The following is a 13067-nucleotide window of genomic DNA, read 5'->3' as shown; positions in this document are numbered from 1 at the left end:
AGGGTTGGGGCTGGTAAGGGTGGATAGGGGGGCTGGCCGGGTGGGGGGTTGGAGTTTAAAAATAAATATTTGAAGTTGAAAAATATTTTTAAAAAGCAAAATTAATTTTTTGGGGAGGGAGTGGGGTTTGGGGGGCTAGCCGGTGGTGGGTGGGTGGGGGTCGGGGATCGGGTGAAAAAATAAAATTTTAAAATTGAAAATATTTTTTAAAAATTGATGTTTTTAAAAAAAAAATGTAATTTGAAATTGGAGGAGAGTTTTGGAAAATGTTTTCCTTAATTTTTGAAGGGAAGTCATTTTCCTTAATTTTGAAAAAAATAAGTTGATTTTGAAAACATTTTTCAAAACTTTTGTCCCAACCAAATATGAGAAAATTTGAAAACATTTTCCAGAAAATGTTTTTCTTCATACCAAACACACTCTAAAGGTCTAATTAAAATTTGGAATTTTAAATTTCCTTTTCAAAGAGAGGGGGTTCGGAGTTATAACTTTACCGTGAAAAGCATGTTTATGGTCTCTTCCTTAACACTGAATCATCAATCAATTTTATTAGGAGTTAACAAGTTAATATATATTATTTAATTTTCTAGTACTAATATAGAGTTTCAAATCAATTTTATTAGGAGTTAACAAATTAATATACATGTATATTATTTAATTTTCTAGTATTAATACAAAATCTACGGAAAAATTATTACATTCCAACTCACACCTAGCTCTGTGTCTGCACAACAATACAATTAAGCACTTAAACTTATATAAAGTTGAACAAATCGATACATGAGTCATACGTAGAATATCACATAAGACACAAATTGTTATATAACATGTATATTATTTAATTTTCTACTAATACAGAGTCTACAGAAAAATTACCGAATTCCAACTCACACCTAGTTCTGCGTCTGCACAACAATACAAGTAAGCACTTAAACTTACATAAAATTGAATAAGTAGATATATGAGTCATCCATAGAATACCACATCAGACACAAATTATTATATAAAATGTCACATAATATGTATATATCTATTTATCTAATTTTATATAAAGTAAGTATCAAGCTATGAACCTCAAAATTATGAGCTATGGCCAAAACTAAAAAGCATATTCATCTGTCATGTCGTTATTTTTATTATAATAGACTTGAACAGTTCAATATCGAGTGACATGCAATGGTTCTTATATAGCCAATTGAATTAAAATATCCAACAACTCAATCCATTTATACCACTTTGTTTTAATGTTTTTTTTATTCCACTTATATTGTCTCTTTCGATAGAGTAATTAATTTTGACAGAATGTGTCCCTTTTCAAAACTTCTTGTCTTTAATTTTACGATTCTTTCAATTGGTAGGTGGAATTATTATAATTCATATGTGGTCCTCTTACTCGTTTTGTGTAATAGATTTCGTTGAAGTTGTTTAATTTGTATATCTATGATGATACATACAACTAACTCACTTAAGGTAAACAAAGTAGGTGATGCATGCTAATTCATTTGTTAGATAGAAATTGATTCAATTAATTTGGGAGAAAAAATCATACTAAGAAATCCAAATTAAATGTTTATTTTTATGCATACAAGTATAAAGAAAATATGAATCAAAAAGTGAAAAATACAAATATCAGACATACTTCTGAACGTACTACAAATTACAAGTATAATTCAGTTATCAAATTCCCAAAATTGTTCTTATCTGATCAGGTGGATGTCTAGCCAATGACTTTGGATCGGTGTAGCCATTCTCAGGATCCATAATAGCTCTGTAAATAAGCTCGTAAGCTTCGGCAAGCGATCTAGCTACCTGAACACTTGTTTCTGATCGCAATCTGGGAACTTGCATCTGTTCAAATTCAGGAATGGCAGTTTCACTGCCTAAAATGAGACCAAATAAAGCCTTCAAACTCTCCGCAACAGAAACCGGAGATGTATCCTCTTGTTCTGCTAATGGTGTCCTAGCTATGGAGTTGCTAGATTCATTAATTTCTAATGACTTGCGGAAATGTGACATTTTAGTTAATAAATCACATCTTCTTAGAATAGCTTCAACTTCTTTTTCCACGAGAGCATTTATGTGATTGTCTATCATCACACCTAGCTTCTTCGCGTAGCCGCTTGCAACATCATGTCCTAGAAGTGGTTGCTGGATTGCACATAAGCAGTTGATAAGGAAAATTTTGGCTGGAGTTTCACTGGTCTGCATAAAACAAAACAGAAGGTTAACGCTAATGCAATGTCTGATAGTACTATGTTATACCACCCTTCATCAATTGACAGTTTACTCATGGTAGCAGACATGGAATGAACGCAAAATCAAGATTTCAGTCGATCGTCTGTCTAACATAAGGTGGTCCAACAAATCAGACTTGAAAAACAAATTACTGTTGTTAAGAGTAAAATATCCCAAACAGAGCTTGAAATGTGTCAAGAGGGTAGGATCACTCCACGGATTCTTGTTTTTCCTTTCTGTTTGGTTTCTTATCTTTTAATGGAGGAGAGAGAATGGGAATGAAATTTCATCAGCCAAGATTACAACGCAAGAGGCCTAATTGGACTTTGACCTTCAAGGGAAACAAGACCAAAAATACCTGCGTTAAAGGTGCTGAATTGCTGCCATCCAAAAGAGCATCAACCGATGTTTTGCGATGTTGACTTGGATCAGAAGTAATTCTGTTCCTTCTTGAGGAGTGCATGGAACCTTTTGACTTGTGCGCCTCTGCTGCTTGCTCACACATCTGCATGGAAGATAAATATTAAATATAGTAAAGCATAACAAGTCTGATGAGGCAATACTGCAGTAAAATCAGCAACGATGCATTTACGGTCTGTCACACGTCAAGAACCCCAAACTAAACAATCTTAAATTCTAAAATCATTCAAACGGGAGATTGAAATCAACAGTGAATTCTAGTTTTTCCGATGTATATAGCTGATGCACTTCAGTTTTTCAAATAAACTAACTTACATAATCCTCTTTGCTGCACATGAGAAACAACGAATAGTGCTAAGATTTCAGCAGAGAACATATTCATTCTCGTGAGGAACATCAACCAAGGTTGACATGTACTTTAACGCGATTTTATATTTGGTCTTACTTAAATGGAAAGGCAAGTCATATCAACTGTGAATAAGTTATATTTATTTCTCTAATTCTTGTTAGCAACTTTTTCTATAACTATAGTGTCCTGGCCACACCTCCATTAATTTCACAAGGTACTAACTACCTCTCACCAGCACAGAGGATTGAGCAGTTTTTATTTATTTAACACAAAAAACCAGGAACTTATACATAAGTAGTAAACTAGGTAATAATTATTTTCAAGTAATCATTTACTTTAAGTATCTTGATGGACACTAACCTGAATAATAGGGTCTAGCAAAGCAGATATAACTGGATCAAAGTCGGGCTTCTTTCCTGATGCAGGGAACATCATGCTATCATGTGTTTGAATAATTTCAAGCAGCACTGAAACTCCTTCCCTTAAAGCTGGTGGTGGAGAAAGATCAACAGCTACCAATGGAGGATACCTCAAAAGCTTCTCGCCTCGACCCTTCAGTATGTCAAAAAATGTTTTCTGGGCTGCTTCCTTGAGAACCAATAAGGTATTACAAAGAGATGTTTCTATCCCCAGCAAATCCGATATCTGCATTGAAAAAACATTTGAGGGCAAGGAAAACTTAAAAACGGGGGTGCAATAAGATTGGGACAATAGCAGTAGATTTCAACTCACTGTATAGAAATAGAACTCCAGTGTATTGCTAAGCTTGTAAGAAATTATAAGATTAGGTTGGGAGTGCAAAACTTGTTCCACTCTAACTTTAAAAGGGCGGCAAACTCCTTCAAATATCCTGTCTAGAACAAAAGTCAAGTCAGATTCTGTCTTCTCAGACTCGCTATCTATGCCTTTGGAGTAGTTATGACTAGCTGGTCTAGTATCTGATGCATCCGGGTCAAGCAATGCAAGGACAAGCTCTCTTTCAGATGCCAATGCCTGTCATAGACATGAACAAAATCAGATGCAGCAGGTCAATGCGCAAAAGCCCTTCTTTTGCTTCACAGGACGAATAACTCAAACACTGCATTAAATCTATCACCTGATGCAACCATCCCAGCATATCACCAACGTATCTTAAAGGATCGTGGGCATGCACTTCAATTGGCCTGGGAAGTCCTCCAGGTCCTCCTCGTGTAAGTGCACTTATAAATCTCCTAAACAATGCATTGTGCCTCATGTTTGCCACCTAATATTTCAGATTGCATGAATATGAAGTGCATATATCATTGCAAAGTTTGTTAAATTATTATTCTAACTTTTAGTTAAGATAAGTTACCTCTTCTGCACAATATTTAAAAAGCACTGGTCTTTCTTTGAGACACCGAACTGCTGTTCTCAGAAGGTCACCCACTTCAGGGTTATCAACATCACCAAGTCTCCTACACTCTGTCTGAACCCACCTAGAAAGAAAAACCAGCATAATGTCAAACATAGCAGAAAGCTCATATGACCACTGAACCACTTGTTTAAGCACTTCTAAGTTTTAACTAGCCATGCAATAAATTAGACAAATCATATGACTTACTAATAGTAGACAGACCAGTCTGAACTAAGTCACAATAACCCAGACATCAGTCACTGAGACAAAACAGAGGTACACATAAACAAAGAGAGCACTAATTCTAGACTGTGTTTGTAGCCATGGATTGGAATTGTTGTAAGAGGCCTAGACTAGATGTTCCAGTCACAAGGAGCAGGTTGACAAAGGTAGATCATATGAGAAACAAATTGATCAAAATGGGCGTCTGAATTCCCTGCCACACAATAAGAATTTTACCAGATAGCTATACTGTTTTACGTTCCAGGCATCAGCTGTGAGCTGACCACCACAGAAGTTACATTTTCTGATAGGCACTTAAACAAGAGAATCCTATGACAGGAATATAATATGAAATGTTCCAATTCAAGAGTCCACCGGGGCAGAGAAGAGTAACCTGCAAAGGCGTTCATATGCTCCTTCTTGATACATGGCCATCATATCCATGAGCTCCAAACCAGCACGCTGCCGAAAGCATTCGAGTCAACAACAACATACCCAGTGAAATCCCACAAGTGGGATCTGGGGAGGCTATTCAAGTCAATAAGGCAAAAATAGAAAAATCATGTTTGTCCTTGCCTAGTAGATTTTTTTTCAGAATGGCAACAGTGTCCTTGCCTTGAATATAATACTAACATTTGGAAAAAGCTAAACTATCATTATGAAAATATAACTGAAACTAGATGAGTGAACTCTTTTTATTTACCCATCATGTAAGGGCTCTTGAAGGGAAAAAAAGCTCTTTTTCCATTTCATTTAATTGCGAAATATCCCATATATCCTTGGGTCACTCATGTAGTTCAACTTGTATAGACAATTGGCAGTGCTTTGTTAGTAAAAATTTCAACTTTCATATTTCAATGATCTATAGATCTTGTACAAGGTTCCCCTTTTTGTCAGCAAAATTTTCATACCTATTTTTTAGCCAAAAAGGTGATCAAATACATCTAAATTGGACATGCTTCTATAGGCTAACACACCTTTAGATGGACACAACTGTTATGTGATTAAGAAGCATGACATTAGATAATAAAAAGCTTCAAGAACAGATGAGCAGATATTGCAGGAGAAATTGGTAAATATGTTCCTTTTTTTGGTATATATCAGCGTAATTGGTTAATCTGGCCTGAGATGAATTTAAATTGCAAAACATAGTTGTTGTTGTTGTTATTTGCAATCGATTAATTTGTTACAATCAGTGTGATTAGAAAATAAAATTGAATTTCGTTATATGTCCTGCATAGAGTCCCACTATTCCATGAGTAAATAACCGATTTTTAATTCATCAATCAAGATGAGGATCCTTCATTTGCCATAGTAAAAGCTGAATCAAACTACATGTAGTCTGGATAACATCATGTCACACTCTTCAAAGACGTAAGAGAGAAGTTTACTTGGTGGTGTGTCCTGAGAAGCACTTTGCAATTGGCATGAATTTCTTGAACATGAGCAAGAGCCTTGAAAAAATTATCATCCAGGTCTTCTTCTCTTAGGGCATTAATCTACATCAACATAAAAGTTGTAAAGCAGTATGTTAGTAAGTAATATATGAGTGATATAGGCTTCAACTCAAAAGGAATGACTAACACCTCTTCTGGGGATAGCTGATAATCACGAAGAAAGCATGACACAATTTCTTGCCTCTGTGTAGTAACTTCAAATTCCTGCTTCAGCCGTTCTGTGGTACTGATAATATCGCCTGTCGTGGCATTGCAACTGCTCAAAGCCATTGCGATTCTGGAAAATGCAGGCATTACAAGAAGACATGTCAGAACAACAACTTCTTTTTAATTGATATAACGGCAAGAGAATGTTATACATAATTAAGTCCTTATAATACCAACTATGGTATATAGTAGCCAGGTGGGAGCAAAATCCAAGATACTGGTATAAGTATTTAGCTGGAAAAGAGGGGAAACTCAATATATGAATTATTGATTGCATTTATCAAAATTATTGGTATTTGGAAGCTTCCACTCTGGCAAGATAGGTAGACATTTTTGTAAGGAAACAGGTTGAAGAAGACGAGGTCGAACAAGAGAAGGTTCTTGTCAGCTAAGTTGCTGACTACAGAACAACCTGTTAGTACTTAGTAGGATTCTTTTCAAACAAACATTAACTTTTACTCATCCAATAAGGCAATTAGCACAAACCATTTAAAGGTATCCCTCTCCTCTCTATCCATTTGATTATTGTGTGCAAAAGTATTGTCAAACTTAAAACTAAGACCTTCAAGGCAAATTTCCAACAATAGGAATTCACATTCGCACGCACTTGTCCAAGGAAAAGGTTCACTTAAGATGAACTTAGGATTTCACCTTCACAAGTAACTTCCAATAGGTTCATTCAAAATGATTTATTTTCTTCCCTAGTGCAAAAATGTTCATGCTGTCATTCTAATTATTCTTAATCAACATGATCACACTAGTTTCAGAACCAAGTTCCCTACAAAAAGTTCAGAAGTGGTATACCTTTGTTCTCCATTTGACTATTTCCTATCCATCCAGCTAATCATAGTTTCACCAGACCATGATATTCTGTACAATATCTTATTCTAGGTGAGTCTATGAACTCCATATTTCAACTTCTTATCAGCTATCCAGGCAACTACTCCAGGAAGATCATTCCATTTTGACGCCACCTAAAAGACTCAACTAACCCAGTTCTGTAAAAGGCTTACTCCAAAATATTTTCTTTTTTCTGTAGATACCTCACATCTCAAATCCCTTGTCCATTAGCAAGTCAAAAGTTAAGTACAAAAACTCCTTCAGTTAAAATAGTTATCATGGCTAAAAACAAAATATCATCGCATGTACTTTTGTGATGAATGGTTCTTTGGGATCACTTCCATACACATCTGATATATGTCCAGTAAAAAGTGCAACATACAATAAACAAGGAACCCCATCCTCACACATATCATCCTTTTTTTTTAAAAACACGTGACTAAATTAACCGGTATTTTACGGAGAAAGAACAAGAATTATGGCGCACCAAATTTCCTCTCCTAAGAGCATCACAATCCCTCCACTTCTTCCATACATCACATGCACTATTTACAGCAAAAAATTATAAAAGCAACATTTCATTCAATTTCAAAACACGAGAATGAAAGAAGGAAAATAAAATTAAAGTACTAATATGTAAGTAACATTCTCAAGCCAATAAGATCCAAATGAATTTAACTTATGTAGGCCAAAGGTGCAAACAAATTATAGGCTATCCTAGTAATTAACCAGTTGTAGCATGTCGCATTCTTAATATTCCATTGTAACTAGTTTCACTTATCATGGGGACCAGATAGTTTAAGAATTAGCTTCCACCTATAGAAGTTAAACTTAATCCAAATATATCAATCGGAAGAGTAAATACTTACTTGTCACAGCATTCAACGATCTCATTGACTTCTTGTTCAACTCGATCCAACGACTAACAAAATACATTTAACAAAAAAGGAAGTTAATTCACCTGAGAATTACTAAACTAAGAACTTCTACAGAAATGAACGAAGGAAAAACTCAAATTTCAACAGCAAACGGTACCTTCTGAGCAGCTGCGGAGGAAAGGAGGAACTCTTCATTGATAGATAGAGAACGCTTTTCAATAGTGGATCGGAGGTTCCGGCGAGAATGAGGTGTATTTTCGGTGTAGAATTCAGAGAGAGTATTGAGCGACGCGAGTAGATCCGCCGTGTCTGTTCGAGTTTCCAACACTTTCTTCAGCTTCCGAGATAGCCCCGGTGCCAATGCCATCGCCGGCGACCGTCGATTTCCTCTACCGGTTATAATAATCTATAGATATATGAATTCGTATGTATATGTGAAGCTCTTCAAGTGAAGTGATCGGAGTTACAGATCTCTTCCTCCTCCTAACGTAAACAGAGTAGAAATGATTACGGGTTGGGCCCAAAACATTCAAATGGGCTTTATCATATTTTGTTTTGGGCTGCATAGTAAATTGTGTCAAAGGCCCACCCAAATAATATAATGTGGGCCGAGGTAAAGATATTTATGGGATAGTCACTTTTCGGATCGATCTTTGAAATATAGCCACTATTTGAAAATTCATTTGGGAAATATTTACTTCTTATAATATTCATTCTCTATGATGGTATTTCATTATAATGTTTAAGCCTTTTTGAAATGTTATTTTATTTTATATATTCTATATAGTATTTCTGTTTAATAGTTAAATAATGTCATTATAGAGAGATTTAACTGTATATATACTTATTGAATAAAAGTTGTAGTAAATATGTTTACTCTAAATAAATATGAATCAATACAATACTAAAAAATGGTACTTTTTGATAAATAATTCTATTTGAATGATGGTAATGAATGTCCTTTTTATTCTTAATCAAAGCACCTAAAGCGGGTTAGTGTCCTGAGTTTGAAAAAATATATTGTTAAAAAGTGTTTTTCTCTTAATTCGACCTTATCCGACTTGAAAAAATATAGCACACAACCTTTTTTTTTTCTTTTTTTGGCAGTGGTCTCATGCTTACGTGAGAAATGAAATATTTGTATGCATAAGCTAATGCAGAGTTTTTATATATATATATATATATATATATTCTTCCACTTGCATAGAGCTTAATTGAGAGATAGAGATTTTAATTAAACTTTATGACCTTTTTCCCCATCAATTTTTGTAATTCTCATAGATAATTATTATAATTTATTAATACTAACAACTAAACTATCATTACATATCTTCTACATCCCTCAAGTTAATCACTAATTGAAGATCATGATTCAATTAAAATATTAGAAAAAAGTAACTTAAAGATCTTCTCCTTTCCCTTTATATATTTCATATGAAATATTATAAATCCCCGAGATTTTCATTTAGCAATAAAGTTCATCAATTATAAGGCAGAGACTGTGACAAAGGCTATAGCGATTAAGGGTTTATTTTGGAATTAAAAAAGATTCATTAATATTTCATTTATATATGTGATCTTCTCAAGAATGGTATGTAGTCCTCTAAAAGTTGCATCAAGAATTATTATTACATCGCGGCTAAAGTATATTCGTGGCCTCAAGCGAAAAACAAACGGAGCCTTAAACTTGTGTTGTTAATCACTTTTATGTTATTGATTTCTTTTAGTTTTCAATTAATAATATAACCCTTTATATTTTAAATTATTTTTCATGAGATATGGTACTTCAAATATGTCAAATTTCTTTTATATTTCTTTCATTTTTCATGAAAAGTTAACTTTTTCTACAAATAGAATTCAATATTTGTTAAAAAATAATAACTTATAACCTATTATTAAAAATGAGACCCCTTAAATTTGAGGACCTAAGGCGTTTTATTTTTAACACTGTCGAGTCGCCCGGTATAACATGTAGTCGCACATATAAATTGAAAGATTTTCCAAAAAATAAAAGTTACTCCATTGTTTTTCTTGGACAAGTTGGTTAAGTGCCTAATCATTACACTGAAATATAGAATTAGCTACAGAATTTATCAACAATCTCTAATTAATATGTTTCTATAAAACAATTTTCTTATAATCCATAACATAATGAAGTTAATATGATATTTTTATTAATTAGCTATGAAATTTACATTAACAACATGAACCTTCTTGCCTTATATAATTATTATTATAGCTTCTAAAGACATCGTTTAAAGTTTAAAAGTCAACAAGTGATCATCAATTAAATACTACTTTAGCTTGTCTTTCTTCTAAATCTTAATCCTTAACATATAATTATATCATTATGTGCATTAAAAATTTTAATTTTTTCTCATATAATTGAAGTTTTTGGGTTCTAATTCTTTTAAGTTATTAGCATTTAAATTCATAATTTGTACATATTTAATAAATTTTTCACTACGTATTTATAATTTGAACTAAAGTTACTGAATTCGATCGAACTCGTAATCAACACAGATAATTAAGATTAGCTATCCAAAAAAGAACTGGCGACATAAGTTATGATTATTGCAAATCGCTCGACAAATCTATAAATCTCCAAACTAAAACTGATGATATAAGTCGTGATTATCACAGGTCGATCGACAAACCTATAAATCACCTAATTAGTAAGTAGTATATCAATCAAATACTACTATACACTCCTTTGTTATCTTGGGACATATTTTTTAAAAAAAAAATTATTCTTAAGAGTTGAATAAGTGGGAGTACAACTAAGCAAAGAATCAAAACACACATGGTCACGCGTGGGTTTGTGGGTTCTCTTGTCTTCAAATATTAAACCTAATAAGCTTTGTGTATATATATTATATATCATTGCTTTTCATATATGTCATTCTTCACCACATCACCCCACTTAGCTTACCTTTTTTATTTTCTTTTCTTCCCTTCCATAAAGGAATAAAATAGTACATGACTTCAATTTATTACTTCTACATGATATAAATATAAAAAAGAATAATCATCCTACTTTTTCATTTCTTGAAAAGGTATATATTTAAATTTCTTTCTATGCCTTAATCATGATCCTTTTTTTTTTAAAAGGTAGAGCATAAATGAACAAAAAAAACTCTCATATAAGCAAGTCGGAAATTTGTTTATTTTACATTGTAAAAAGGTTTATGATTTTGAATTTTGCGAAAGAAGAAGAAGAAGCTTATGCTTGATCTGAAAAGATTATTTTTGTATAGTGAGAGAAGAATTTATTAAAGAATAGATAGTTATTACTATTATTGATTTATTAGACCAATGTACATAACTTTTTGTAGAATTATGTGTATTGAAAGTTTTTTTTTAAAAAAAAAAACCTGTAGATTTATTGTGATTTATTAATTCAGCGTCTTAGAATGTTCTGATGCTTAGTTTATTTATAAACCTATAATCTGTTTATTTGGTAAAATCGTATAAGAGTTTGAATTTTTTTTATAGATTTACAAATTATGAGATTTTCATATTTGTAAGAAAACTATAATTTAAAAAAAAAAAAAACTAAATTGCTTACCTAACTTCAAATTAACATAATTTCAAAATACTAAATTTGAAATCATGTCCAAACCAGCCCAAGTGATGGACTCATGGTCAAATGACTTTTGCTTTAATATATGCAGTAAATTAATAATTTATGCAGTAAATTAATACTGTGAAAATTGAGATTATTTATCCTAATTGAGGCATTAAAGATGGAGTTGAGGAAAACGAGTGACTCCTTAATTAATTGTGTTTAGCTCTATTTATTTCATTTGGATATATACTCAAATCTTATACTCTAGTGAAAAAATCAAAGGACTTGAAACTCTATTATCTTTGAAATATATATATATATATATATATATTATTTTTTTTTTATTTATTTATTTATTTATTTATTTTTCATTTTTATTTTAGTGGTCACCTTTGGGAATATTTTCATTTCATTCTTTCCATCAATGGTGTCTTGTCATACAATCATTTAAACATTTTAAACTCTTTTTTTTTTTTTGACAGTCCATCAAATTGGATAATCATTTATTCTTGAATATATTGTTATGCATGTATATATTCAACATTTTAATGTTTTGCTCGTGCCAAGATAGAGAATGATAATCTTCGAGAAGATCTTCCTTTCAATTTTTTTTTATCATCAATATTGATGTCTCATCATACGATTATTTTTAAATAATGCGTCATGACATTGTTGCTAACATATTTACTTTTTTTACCTTAGTGTATAGGACATATTAATTACCAAATAAGGAAGCATTCCACTTGGACATTTGTTGAATATATACAAGTTCTAGTCGATTAATTATTATAAGCAAAGAATAATTAGTTAAAACATTAAAGAACCAAATCATGGGCTAATTTTTTATTATTATTATTAAGCTAGCATTAAATTAATTATCTCTAAGTAGTCCATCGTGTAGCAACAAGACAAGTTGCATAAAAACATTATGATTATATCTAAGTTATAGATTTAATAAGTTTATCACCAATTTCATCATGATTTTAACAAACATTATTAGGTACTTGATGAGATGGCATTAATAAAATTAATAAGATAACATATACATTTATAACATTATTAAGTAATTATAATAAAGTTGTGTTTGTGTGGTACTATTCTCATAGATTTTCATGACAAGGTTGACGCAAACTAGTCATAAAGATAAACTTGCCCATTGTGTGGATGGAACACGACAATTAATATGCATTTTATGTTATACAAAGATTTTTCTCTTTATCTATTCTTTATTATTTGGTTAGATATTCGTTTAACTTTTTCGCAGATGATCACTTAACTAAAGTATGTGACTATTTTTTCTAAGAAAATAATATTAGTGGAAATATCATAGAGAATCAACCTGATAAAATGCTATCCATCTATCCAATCAACTATTGGAATGTTAAGTTATCTAAATTTAGCTTCATTCTATATGTCGATGTTTGATTCAGTATATAAATTAAAAATGAGTTCTTTTTTATATGTGTACGTTTGAATTCAAATGATCCTTAAAACTTGTAATCTAAATTAAATATGT

The 13067-nt window shown here is 32.1% G+C and overlaps 1 protein-coding gene across 1 annotated transcript; it reads right to left on the bottom strand.

Annotated features, from left to right (window-relative positions):
• Positions 1 to 1520: 1520 nt before the first annotated feature.
• Positions 1521 to 8479, bottom strand: LOC107029115 (conserved oligomeric Golgi complex subunit 6). The gene is made up of 11 exons (XM_015230437.2): positions 8141 to 8479; positions 7975 to 8027; positions 6188 to 6335; positions 5993 to 6100; positions 4996 to 5063; positions 4338 to 4461; positions 4101 to 4247; positions 3737 to 3997; positions 3365 to 3649; positions 2594 to 2740; positions 1521 to 2202 (listed from the first exon to the last, which is right to left on the bottom strand). The coding sequence occupies exons 1-11, from the start codon at positions 8348 to 8350 to the stop codon at positions 1678 to 1680; spliced, it is 2076 nt and encodes a 691-aa protein (XP_015085923.1). The 5' UTR covers positions 8351 to 8479; the 3' UTR covers positions 1521 to 1677.
• Between the last annotated feature and the right edge of the window lie 4588 nt (positions 8480 to 13067).

This window comes from Solanum pennellii, chromosome 8 (assembly GCF_001406875.1).
Source record: "Solanum pennellii chromosome 8, SPENNV200".
Lineage (NCBI taxonomy): Eukaryota > Viridiplantae > Streptophyta > Magnoliopsida > Solanales > Solanaceae > Solanum > Solanum pennellii.
Note: the sequence above shows the minus strand (reverse complement) of the source record. Positions and strands in the feature narration are given on the sequence as shown.